The 13,739-nt window shown below is 37.0% G+C and overlaps 1 protein-coding gene across 9 annotated transcripts in view; it reads right to left on the bottom strand.

Moving 5' to 3' along the window:
- Positions 1 to 13,739, bottom strand: part of UVRAG (UV radiation resistance associated) — a 373,872-nt gene that overhangs the window by 291,829 nt on the left and 68,304 nt on the right. For 7 of the 9 annotated variants that reach the window (XM_049714244.1, XM_049714243.1, XM_049714245.1 and 4 more), the window contains 2 exons: positions 11,667 to 11,784; positions 447 to 481 (listed from right to left, as the gene is read on the bottom strand). In XM_049714244.1, the coding sequence (XP_049570201.1) occupies positions 447 to 481; positions 11,667 to 11,784 (153 nt within the window). Of the gene's footprint in view, positions 1 to 426; positions 482 to 11,666; positions 11,785 to 13,739 lie in introns of those variants that run through there. The other 2 variants (XM_049714251.1, XM_049714250.1) reach the window with 2 other exon arrangements.

Raw genomic sequence — 13,739 nt, 5'->3', positions numbered from 1 at the left:
CTCAGCAAATATTTATCAAGCACGTACTTTGTGCCAGGCATGCTCTAAGCACTAGAGATACAACAATGAACAAATCAATGAAGATTTAAGCAATAACTGAGCAGAAGATTTAACTGTAGAATTATCATAACACCAAAACTGAACTTCAATTTTTTTTTTTTTCTTTTTTTTTTTGCGGTACGCGGGCCTCTCACTGTTGTGACCTCTTCCGTTGCGGAGCACAGGCTCTGGACGTGCAGGCTCAGAGGCCATGGCTCACGGGTGCAGCTGCTCCGCGGCATGTGGGATCTTCCCACACCAGGGCATGAACCCGTGTCCCCTGCATCGGCAGGCGGACTCTCAACCACTGCGCCACCAGGGAAGCCCCAACTTATTTTATGTCTCAGCATTTTCTAAAATAGGAGTTATAGGCTTAGTCATATGTACCTGTCAAAAAGCCAACTTACCAAGGAATTCTTAATCACTTCACTCCTATAAAATTCTGGAAAAGAAGAAAAAGAACAGTAAGTGACATGGAAGAAAATAAGCTCACTAACTCTTCATCCAACAAATTTTTTAACATATGCTCTAGTAAAAACACTTAAAACATTTTCAAGGGATCTATTCTCTACATATATTTATCTGCAAAAATTTAAATTAAAATAGAAATAATGATTAAATAAAAGTTTTTTTAAACTGAAGGATAGTTGATTTACAATGTTGTGTTAGTTTCCGGTATATAGCGAAGTGATTCAGTTGTACGTATATATACATATTCTTTTTCATATTCTTTTCCCATTATGGTTTATTATAGGATATTGAATATAGTTCCCTGTGCTACACACAGTAGGACCTTCTTGTTTTAAATTAAATGTTTTAAAGGGAAAAAAACATTAGTAAAGAAAGGTCAAAATCTGTTAAGATTTAATTTAGTGATTTTTCGCTTACTGGCTCCTTTTACCCCAGATTCTAAGGTAAGCCCTTAAAAACTCAGAGTTCATTCTCCCTTACCAACTGCCATTGTCTACAGCCAATTCTATACTCTCTGTTTTTCTCAAACATCTCCAATAATTATCCATTGTAGTACTGTGGAAAGAACACTCATCTAGCAATCAGGGAACCTAAGTTCTAGTTCTACTTGTCATTAACATTCTGCTTCTCATTTCCTTGAGCCCATTTCTTCATTAGACAATTCTGACAATCAGACTAATAATCAAGGTCCTCTAAGCACTAAACTTTCATGTTTCTACAAACCTTCATTAACGTTGTAAATGTTACAAAACCTGAAGATACAATCAAAAGAGAGACTGTATCAGAGGTTCAGACAGACATTCTTTTTTGTTTTTTACATCTTTATTGGAGTATAATTGCTTTACAATGGTGTGCTAGTTTCTGCTGTATAACAAAGTGAATCAGTTATACATATACATATGTTCCCATATCTCTTCCCTCTTGCATCTCCCTCCCTCCCACCCTCCCTATCCCACCTCTCTAGGTGGTCACAAAGCACCGAGCTGATCTCCCTGTGCTATGCGGCTGCTTCCCACTAGCTATCTATTTTACGTTTGGTAGTGTGTATATGTCCATGCCACTCTCTCACTTTGTCACAGCTTACCCTTCCCCCTCCCCATATCCTCAAGTCCATTCTCTAGTAGGTCTGTGTCTTTATTCCTGTTTTACCCCTAGGTTCTTCATGACATTTTTTTTTCTTAAATTCCATATATATGTGTCAGCATACGGTATTTGTCTTTCTCTTTCTGACTTACTTCACTCTGTATGACAGACTCTAGGTCTATCCACCTCATTACAAATAGCTCAATTTCGTTTCTTTTTATGGCTGAGTAATATTCCATTGTATATATGTGCCACATCTTCTTTATCCATTCATCCCATGATGGACACTTAGGTTGTTTCCGTCTCCTGGCTATTGTAAATAGAGGTGCAATGAACATTTTGGTACATGACGCTTTTTGAATTTTGGTTTTCTCAGGGTATATGCCCAGTAGTGGGATTGCTGGGTCATACGGTAGTTCTATTTGTAGTTTTTTAAGGAACATCCACAGTGGCTGTACCAATTCACATTCCCACCAGCAGTGCAAGAGTGTTCCCTTTTCTCCACACCCTCTCCAGCATTTATTGTTTCTAGATTTTTTGATAATGTCCATTCTGACTGGTGTGAGATGATTTCTCATTGTAGTTTTGATTTGCATTTCTCTAATGATTAATGATGTTGAGCATTCTTTCATGTGTTTGTTGGCAGTCTGTATATCTTCTTTGGAGAAATGTCTATTTAGGTCTTCTGCCCATTTTTGGATTGGGTTGTTTGTTGTTTTGTTATTGAGCTGCATGAGCTGCTTGTAAATTTTGGAGATTAATCCTTTGTCGGTTGCTTCATTTGCAAATATTTTCTCCCATTCTGAGGGTTGTCTTTTGGTCTTGTTTATGGTTTCCTTTGCTGTGCAAAAGCTTTGAAGTTTCATTAGGTCCCATTTGTTTATTTTTGTTTTTATTTCCATTACTCTAGGAGGTGGGTCAGAAAGAATCTTGCTGTGATTTATGTCATAGAGTGTTCTGCCTATGTTTTCCTCTAAGAGTTTGATAGTTTCTGGCCTTACATTTAGGTCTTTAATCCATTTTGAGCTTATTTTTGTGTATGGTGTTAGGGAGTGATCTAATCTCATACTTTTACATGTACCTGTCCAGTTTTCCCAGCACCACTTATTGAAGAGGCTGTCCTTTCTCCACTGTACATTCCTGCCACCTTTATCAAAGATAAGGTGACCATATGTGCGTGGGTTTATCTCTGGTCTTTCTATCCTGTTCCATTGCCATGTTCTTGGATTGGAAGAATCAACATTGTGAAAATGACTCTACTACCCAAAGCAATCTACAGATTCAATGCAATCCCTATCAAACTACCACTGGCATTTTTCACAGAATTAGAACAAAAAATTTCACAATTTGTATGGAAACACAAAAGACCCTGAATAGCCAAAGCAATATTGAGAACGAAAAACGGAGCTGGAGGAATTAGGCTCCCTGACTTCAGACTATACTACAAAGCTACAGTAATCAAGACAGTGTGGTACTGGCACAAAAACAGACAGACATTCTTAACAACCCTCCAACATTCCCTCTGCTGACCCTGCCGAAATCACTTCCGTGGTGCTCTGTCAATGCAGAGCCTACAAGGACCCTGTATCCTTATGTTGCTATAGGGAAATATTTTCCAAGGGTGATGTACATACCACTGATATATGAGACCATTTTAGGTGATACATGAACAAACTTTATTTTTTTCTAACATATTGAAATGTATGTCTCATCTATCCAACCCCTAATTGTAAGCTCCATAAGGGCAGTAACATTTGTTTTTGTGTAACTGTTGTCTCCTCAGCATGTAAAACTATTCCTGGCACAGGGTAGGCACTCAATAAATTTTTTCTTGAATCAACAACTTCATAGATTATGCTTAGACATGAGTTTAGACATACTGAACTTTTAAAATTATGTTAAGTATGTAGCATCGAAGACAGTGAAACTTGTTGAAGTAGTCCACAGGACTGAAGTTTGGGAACCATCAAGCAGTAAAGGAAAAGTGGACGTGGATATAAAATTCTTATGGGCAAGCTCTCTTGGTTAAAATGTTTCTTTCCAAAACATACCATCTACACTACTTTATGCTTATCTTCCCTTAAAAAATTAATAATAATAAGGATAATCATTCTATTTTGTGGTGAGATAGTCACAATGAGTGAAAAAAACAGGTTCTATGAGAGAATTTACAACAGGATCCAAAGTTTTACAATTATGTTTACAACATTTATTTTAGGTGATAGGGTTGGGCTGCTTTTATTTTTTGCTTGGCAGTTTTCTAATTTTTCTATTTTGCACAATTATTTTAATTAAGAGAAGGGATAATTCTAATTGTTTTTAAAAGGAAACTTCTATTGATGAACATTTAAGTTACTGCTAATTTTTGGATATTTCAAGTAATATTATAAATAATCTTTGAAAGACATATACCCTAAGACACTTGAATCTATAAGATAAACTTTTAGAAGTAAAATTGCAAGATAAAAGGAAAAATACAGTTTGAATTTGACAGATATTGCCAAATTGTTCTCTAAAAATGTACCACTTTACAACCCCACTTAACACTAGGCAACCCTAAGTATTATTCTTTTCATTTTTTCCCAAATGGTTCACCAATGCCGATCATAAATTGACTACATAAATGTACATATGTATGTATGTGTGTATATATATATGTTCTTTTTTTAATATGCATACATATACTCTAATTTATATGTACCAAATATGTTATTAGAAAAAAAAAGACTTTGTGCTAAAAATGTGTTGTTTGTTATTACAAGGTACTTTCACTTAATACATTTTTGTATTTAATACACTTTTGTATTGTCTGAATTTGCTGCAAGTAGGTAACACTTTTAAAATCAGTGAAAAAAATTAAGATATTCCTCTTCCCTTGTGAGAGAGAATTCCTCAGCTTAATCTATAAAGTGTCTAAATTAAACAGTCCCCAAAATATGTATCTCCAGCTCTAAGAAGATGAACAGCATCATTATTTCTTCCAAAACTTTGCTGATTAACTGTATATATAAATGAAACTAAACAATTTGCCTTCTCCATTAGATCCTCAAAATGGACTTGCTAATTTAAATAGATAGAGGTCAACAAAGGAGCCATACAGTTTGGAAAGGAATCACTGAGTCTGAGGTAATTTCTAAAGTGTTAAATGTGGGCCTACACTGTCTATCACTCTGTTACACTTACATTATTGTCAATGAAATTAGCAGCATGGCGCACAACAGAATAGAGAATTTAGGAAAATTCAGAGTAAAAAAATAGTTCGGTCCCCCAGTGTACCATGTGTAAGCTTGACCCTGGACAAGTCAATTAACTTATCTGGGCCATAGTTTCTTCACCTTTCAAAGAAGAATGACACCTAGAAAATAACAGGGCTGTTATGAGGCTCAAATGAAATAGTGAATACTTTATAAGCTGTAATTTTTATTAATACAATTCTATGAATTTTTATTAACTCGACTTGAGCAAAACTATTACACATGTAAATTTTCAAAAAGAATGTAAATTTTCAAAAAGATATCATCCAAGACTAGCTCTACATGAAAGGGTCTATTAGATACAAATGCTTCCCTATCCATGCTAAGACCTAAACAAACAAAGCAAGGAGAGATTGCAGAACATGGTTCCAATGGCATGTTTTGGCTGTTGTACAGCATTCCATTTATTCAACAAATGCTTTTTTAGTATCTCAACCTCACTCATAATAGAAGAAATACAAACTTTAACTCTACTATGAAACTATTTTTCACCTATCAGATTGGCAAAATTTCAGAAGTCTGACTGCACAGTCTGTTGGTCAGGCTGTGGGAAAAAGGGTACCTGTACCTAGCAAGTGGGAATGTCAACAACGGCAGTTTTACAATATCTACCAGAACTCTAAGTACACATTCTCTTTGCACTTCCACTCTTTGGAATTTACCCTATAGCCATACTAGCACTCATACAAAATAATGTATACCAATGAAATTGTTCACTGCAGTACTGTGTGTATAGCAAAAGCCTGGAACAACCTAAATGTCTACCAATAGGAGCCAATTAAATAAATTATGGTACATCTGTTCAATGCAAAACTAAAAAGAAACAAAAGAAAATTAGAGAAGCTCTCTACGAAATAATATGGAAAAACATCTAAATTATATTAAGTAAAAAATACAAGGCACAGGGCTTCCCTGGTGGTGCAGGGGTTGAGAGTCCGCGTGCTAATGCAGGGGACACGGGTTCGTGCCCCAGTCCGGGAAGATCCCACATGCCGTGGAGCGGCTAGGCCCGAGAGCCATGGTCGCTGAGCCTGCGCGTCCGGAGCCTGTGCTCCGCAACGGGAGAGGCCACAACAGTGAGAGGCCCGTGTACTGCAAAAAAATAAAATAATACAAGGCACAGATACATACATACATACATACATATATATATATATATATATATATATATATAAAAAATTTGGTACTATTTTTACTTGCATTTGCATAAGGAATCTCAGTAAAGGTAAACAACGGTGGGGTGAAAAACTAGGGAGATGGGACAGGTGAAAGGAAGATTTTAATATAAACCTTTACATATATTTTGAACTATGTACGGCATTAGCTAGTCAAAAAGTTAAATGAAAATATTTGGGGGCTTACTTTGTGCCAAGCATTGTTCCAAGTACTGGAAATAGTGTAGTGAACAAAACTGACCTAAAAATTTCTGCCCATATGGAGCTTACATTCTAGTGAAGAGGACACGCATTAGCCAAATAATTAAACATACAGTTATGTCAGACAATCGGGAGTACTGTGGAGAAAAATAAAGCACAAAAGACAGAGAGGAGAATAGTCACAATTTTAAAAAGGGGTTAGTCAGTGATCAAGGAGAGTTTCTCTGAGAAAACATTTGGATTTAAGACCTGAAAGAAGGCAGAGGAGCTAGTCATGTGGCTATCAGGAGGAAAGAGTGCCCAGGCCAAAGAAACAGCCAGTGCAGAGGCCTTTAAACTGAAGTCAACTTGATGAATTCAAGGAACAGCAACAAGGGCAGTTGGGTGGGAACAGAGACAGCTAGAAGAGTAGAAGGAGGTCACAGACGGCCATATCATGAAAGGCCTAAGAAACCAAAAGAACTTTAGCTTTTACTCTGAATGAAATGAGAAGCCACTGGAGGGTTTTGAGGGGAGGAATAACATGACCTCACTTTGATTTTAATAGGATCTGGGTTGAGATCACACTAGAAAGAGTGAGTGGGCAGGCAGACCTGTTAGAAGTCTACTTCAACAAACTCAGGCAAGAGATGATAGTGGTTTGGAGGTAGTAAGAAGGGAAAAGATTATGGATACAATTTGGTAGTAAGAACCAAAAGCATTTGCTGAAAGATGGAATGTGGAATATAAAAGAGGACAATCCAGGATGATTCCAAGGTTTTTGGCCAAGGAAATAGAAGGACAGAGTTGTCATTTTCTGATAAAAGGACGAATACAGGAGGTAGATCAGAGCTGGAACATCAGAATCTCAGTGCTGAATATATCAAGTTTAAGGTATCTACCAGACTCCAAATGGAGATGTAGAGTAGGCAATTGAATACAGGAGCATGAGTTCAGGGCGGAGGCTGAAGCTAAAGATATACATTTGTGAGTTGTTAGGGTGATAAGTGATATTTAAAACTATGAGACATTCATGAGATCACCAAATTGGATTATATAGAGGTTGTCTTCTAATGTATTCAAAATAACTGGTTGGTATTCCAGGAAAGGACAGGCGCTCACATTTCATGGGTGAGAAAATAACTGTGGCTGAAGAACAAACTTGATTTTACACAACTTCCAAGTTTAAGAGGGAGCCAGGATTAGAACATTGCTCCTCATCCATTAACACAAGGCTTTGTTCTCTGGGAATGTAATAAATGGTGTTCGATTTGAACTACCTGAAAAATAGACCATCTCCTAAGAGCATTAAAAAAATGTCAAAAATCAAAAAAACTCACACGTAACTTCTTATGCTCTCCTGTGAATTCAGCTGAAATAAAAGAATAACTTAGAAATCAGCATTTCAGATATTCTTCTAATTAAAAAAAAAACCTTCTTTTGAAACTGAGAAATGATGCCACTAGACAGGTGGTACAGGTGGCTTTGTAAGAAAAGCCCAGAGGCCTTCCATCGTGGTCATCCTACACCAAGGGCCACATAATGATCATGCAATGAATATTCAAACATATCATCACAGGTCCAAGAACATAAGGTGGTATTAATTAGTTTACTAAGGAAAGAGCTTCCTGGCTCCTCCTATGGTAGTTAAAAGTTATAGAGCATAACATGTGGGCCCAAAAAGAAGACATAATAGACTTCATTCAACCATGACATTTTGGAGCAGTAGGAAGTCATCAGTCCTCTCATTTTAGAGATAAATTAGCTAACGGCACGCATGAGGAACTAAATGCCCTAGCCAAACGGCTTGCCGGTTAGTGACAGACTCAATACCACTACTAGACACGGGACTTCCCTGTGGCCTGAAACCAACAATTCCCTGTGTTAACAATCATTTTATTGAAATAACTTCAAGAAACAGTCCTTAATAACTTCTAAGCTCAAGAAATAAACAGAGCTAGAGAAGAAGACAAAAAAAAAAAACAGGAACAAAAAAAAATCACTTTGCTTTCATCGTATCTCTTAGACAAGTTTTTTTCCCTTTTTTTATATTTTTATTTATTTATTTTGGCTGCGCAGGGTCTTAGTTGTGGCATGCGGGATCTTTGTTGGGGCATGCAGACTTCTTAATTGCAGCATGCATGCAGGATCTAGTTCCCCAACCAGGGATCAAACCCGGGCCCCCTGCATTGGGAGAATGGAGTCTCACCCACTGGACCACCAGGGAAGTCCCCTCTTAGACAAGTTTTCAACATCATGGTCATCAACCAGTCCCATGACTACTCTTTTTGGAAACTACGATTATGCTTGTTGACATTACAATTCCAATAATAATTGCTATCATTTACCAAATACCTAAAATGTACCAAGTTCAATATTAGTAACTATTATCAGAGATAATAATGGAGCAAGGACACAGAAGTTCTAACCAAGATAATAACCAAGAACTAATTATATAGAAACCTATCAAAAATGTGAAGTACTCTGGCACTGTCATATATTACTAGTGATAAAACCAATTAGTGAGCAGCAGACCAAACGCATTAAGATCTGCAAAAATGCTTACACCCTTCGGACAAATAGTGACCAAACTTTCATTTTTCTTCTGGACACATAGGAAGACAACATTTCTCAGTCCCCTGTTCATCTAAAAAGGATGATGCAACTGATATACAGCTAATGGAATGTTGTGGAATTCGTGTGGACCATTTCCATTAAAAAAATCTCCCTCGGGCTTCCCTGGTGGCACAGTGGTTGAGAGCCCACCTGCCGATGCAGGGGACACGGGTTCGTGCCCCGGTCCGGGAAGATCCCACGTGCCGCGGAGCAGCTGGGCCCGTGAGCCATGGCCGCTAAGCCTGCGCGTCCAGAGCCTGTGCTCCGCAACGGGAGAGGCCACGACAGGGAGACGCCCGCGTACCGCAAAAAAAAAAAAAAAAAATCTCCCTCAAATAATCCCTTGCTCTTGCCATACCAGAAGCATCATTACAAAATAGAAGGAGCCTGGATACCTGAGTCACCACTTAGAAGACAGCTGCCAAGCCAATATCTGATAAAGAACACCTACATTAAAACAGATAGCTAGTGGGAAGCAGCCGCATAGCACAGGACATCAGCTCCGTGCTTTGTGGCCACCTAGAGGGGTGGGACAGGGAGGGTGGGAGGGAGACACAAGAGGTAAGAGATATGGGGATATATGTATACATATAGCTGATTCACTTTGTTATACAGCAGAAACTAACAAAACATTGTAAAGCAATTATACTCCAATAAAGATGTTAAAAAATAAATAAATTAGATATGTTTAAATGCTAATAAATAAATAAATAAATAAATATTTGTCTGCTTCTGCAAACCACATTATGCCTTCCAGTGAAAACTGAAAAGCAAATAAATTAAAGAATTGATTATACTTGTGAAAAGCCTGCTTTCTAGCTATCGTTTGCTGCTCAAGAACTGGGAGACTTTAGATTTAAGTATAAATTTCCTTACTTCTTAATAAATACTTATAACTATTATTGGGAAAAAGAACACCTACATTGAACTTAGTGTTTAAGAAATTTATTATGTCAAGTCACTGAGTGACTCGTAGTATTTGTTATAGTAGCTAGTGTTACTCATTCAGATTAGTACAATTGTTTTAAAAATATGCAATGGTTAGAATCAAAAATAAGAATGAAATAAAACTGTAAAAATGGCGGAATTTAGAGTCCTTTTTTTTTTACCCTTCGAAATACTTTAATGCCACTTGTATATGAAGGGGGGGGTTCTACTCTATATAATTTCTGATTAAATTTTTAAATTAGCATATACTGGTATTGAAATTAAAAAAAGAAAAAAGTTGTTAAACAACTACTGCTTTAATAACAATTTTTAAAATTAAAACCAAAAACATAAAATGTCATTTGAATTTGTCATCTTTGCCACAGGATAGAAATCAAATAAGTCCTTAGTACCTCTTTTTAAAATAACGCCATCTGGGACTTCCCTGGCGATCCAGTGGTTAAGACTCCGTGCTTCTAATGCAGGGGGCACGGGTTCAATCCCTGATCGGGGAATTAAGATACCACATGCCGTGCAGCGCGGCCAAAAAAAAAGAAAAAAATTAAAATAATGCCACCTTTTATTAATATAAATAGACCTTTACTCACATGTTACCAAGTGTTATCACCTTATCTCAGTTGATCCTCATAAAAATCTGTCTTGCCTGACTTCTTAAGACCTCATTATCTCCACTTTACAAATGGGAAAAGTGAGGCTAAAAAAGCCATGATCTCTGTCCAAAAAACACATAACTAGCATATAGCTATTTTAGTGTATAGTATACAGCTAGTATACACTTATATACTAGCTGAAATAGCTAGCACTAGTATCAATGTAGTTTCAATCCTAACCCAATATTCCTGTCCTTATACCATGCTTCCTCTCTTACAGCAACCAACACAGGTCAACTGATTATACCAAAGTGCCTTTCATCCAATATGTATTCAAAAGATGCTTGTGATTTTGACTCAAATATCTGATGTACTCTTAGAATTATCACTTATGGAAGAATCCACATTTCAATGTGGAACTGAATTCAAAGAAACCATGCCATTCTTCTAAAAATGACCCCATATACACAAAGTAGTACAGATATGAGAAGATATGAACTAGGTCCAAATTTTACCATAATAGTAAAGGAATGAATTATATTTTAAAGAAAAGCAAATTAGTGCTGGATACTGGACTCAAATAACCTGTTTTTTTTTTTTAAAGATTTTTTTGATGTGGACCATTTACAAAGTCTTTATTGAATTTGGTACAATATTGTTTCCATTTTATGTTTTGGTTTTTTGGCTGGGAAGCATGTGGGATCTTAGCTCCCCCACCAGCAATCGAACCCACACCCCCCTGCATTGGAAGGCAAAGTCTTAACTACTGGACTGCCAGGGAAGTCCCTCAAATAACCTTTTTTTTATAAATTAAAATAATTTTTTTAAGTTTTAGTTATTTTATTTATTTATTTTCTGGTTGAGCCAGGTCTTAGTTGTGGCTTGCCAGCTACTTGGTTGTGGCATGCGAACTCTTAGTTGTGGCATGCATGTGGGATCTAGTTCCCTGACCAGGGATCAAACCCGGGCCCCCTGCATTGGGAGCATGGAGTCTTATCCACTGCGCCACCAGGGAAGTCCCATCAAATAGCCTACTTTAAATGACAGCTACTGGAATACAGATATTAAACGTCAACATTCATAAAGGAATAATAAATTTATCAATGTAAGTCTCAGTTATCTGAAAGAACTATCCAAAAGACATGTTTCTTCAATATGTATAACAACTGCTCATGAAATATTTTCAGACAGCATGACAACTTAGCTTTCTAATAAGCAATGCTAGCAAGAGGCACTGAGAATCATCTGTGTTACAAAAGAATAAAAATGAGATGCAACGATCTGTGGGTGGCAAGTCCAGATCCCCTTACCTTTATATACCTTTTCAGTGTTACACAAGTGAAGTGTGAAGTAGGTATCTAGGAGTTGATGGCCATTCCTATTAACAATGTTCCGGGCAGCGATGTTCCGAAGATGTCTAAGACGTCGCTGAAAAATAATCACAAAAAAAGAAGAGTATTCAGCTTTTTCCTCCTATAAAGCTTTCTGAAAGTTACAATTCAAACATAAAATATAGTAAGTTGTCCCAGTCGTTTATTTGTTGAGCCAGCAACCTTAACCCAGTCTCTTATTTATGCCTCAGCATCTCTTCTGTCAAATAGGAACTATTCCTGCCCTATATCATTTACAAGGTTGTTGGGAGCATGAAATAACAGATATGAAACATTCTTGAAAAGCATAAATGTTATATCAATGCTATATACCTGTAGAATAGCGTTAGTATTTCCTGGAACATAAACTAAGTATAATAGTAATTTGCTTTTTTCCCTTTGGAAGGATGCTTGTAGACATGCAAAGTCCACCTCACACCAACAGAAAATCAGCCATTATTACATACATATACCTCTGTTGCTAGCTCAGTCTGACGCCAGATCATCTATTACAACCAGGAAAAGAAGCCAAAGCCAAAAAATAAAAGCAATAACTCACTGTTCACTCCATCCAGCCGGTAACCCAACTGCTGCCAGCTTAAATTCTCACTTGACCAGCAGTTAACCAGCCCCTATTTCCTAATCAGGCCTCCTTCCCAACAATTTCTCCAACTAGGATGCATGAATTACTTGGAGTCACAAGTGTTGGAAAGGCAAAGCTCCATAAGCAACAGTAGAAACCAACAAAAATATAAGATAACTTACGGCACAGCCAAATCATCTCACATCAGAAAGAGAAAACGTTGGCAATGCTGAAGTCTAAGCACAACAGATTCATTCTCAAAAGCTAGTTCCCTGTGTCAGATCATTATTTTCAGAGACTTAAAAATAGAAACCATGGGCTCAGTTTTAAATATGCTTAAAGCTCTCCCTTCAGGCTGAAAGCCCACTTTGCTAAGTCCATCTTTAATTACATGTGCAGTCAGCCAGAAAAGTTCAGTTCTTCCCTTCCATGCACATACCAACCCAATCCTTTCTCCCAATCTAGAGATTAAGATTCTTTGACAGAGAACGTTATTGTCTAATAAAATCGGTTAATACTCAAAGTACGAAAAGCCCCAAATGTACTTACAAAAAGTTCCTAGGGCTTACTCTAAAAGACTTATATTTCTACAATCTGCCAAAGGTTTCCATTTCACACCCTGGATTACAGCAACTATTTCCTTCTACTATATATTTTTCATCAACCTTCTCAGTCAAGATTTTAAATTGACAGGAACTATTAATTGCCTATACACAACAATCACATCTATTCTGCCATAAGATTCCAAACTTGGTCCTCTATTCAAAAACCCGAAAACATTACGCAAAGCCTCCAGCATAAAGTACAAACTTCCCATTATTCCTTTCAAAGCCTTGTGCAATCCGACCTCTCCATAACCTATCCTTACTGCCCACTAGATCTTCCACATACCCAACCCCTTAGTCACACGTGACTGATTAAGGTTCCATGAAAAAGATCATGCATGGTCCTAGCTCCATGCTTTTGCTAATGCTAGCCCCTTAATCTAGAATACTACTCTCTTTAAGGAAATCCATTTATGCTTCAAAGTTAAGGAGAGAAGATTCCTCCTTCCTTATTCTCTAACTGAACTGTTTCTTTTTAATGCAATTAAAAAGAAACACTGGGAGGTTAAACCAGAAATGCAGAAAAATTATTACCTATGGGGGTAAGAACAGGTTGGAGGGAATAGAGATAAAAGCAAGACTTCCCTGATACTTGTTTATGTGGTTTTAACTTCTGTACCATAAGAATGATTTACATAATCAAAAATAAAGTTAAATAAATAAGAAAAAGTTTAAATCAACTAAACCTAGTCCAAAATATAATAGCAATACCAAAAATTACCACCAGCCTTAGGCTATATCACCCACCTTTGCCCAAAATATTACCCTATGATCCAAGGAAATATTAAAGAAGTCAAGGTGACCTAAAGGATCCTCTCTGGTTCT

Source organism: Orcinus orca, chromosome 8 (genome assembly GCF_937001465.1).
Source record: "Orcinus orca chromosome 8, mOrcOrc1.1, whole genome shotgun sequence".
Classification (NCBI taxonomy): Eukaryota; Metazoa; Chordata; class Mammalia; order Artiodactyla; family Delphinidae; genus Orcinus; species Orcinus orca.
Note: the sequence above shows the minus strand (reverse complement) of the source record. Positions and strands in the feature narration are given on the sequence as shown.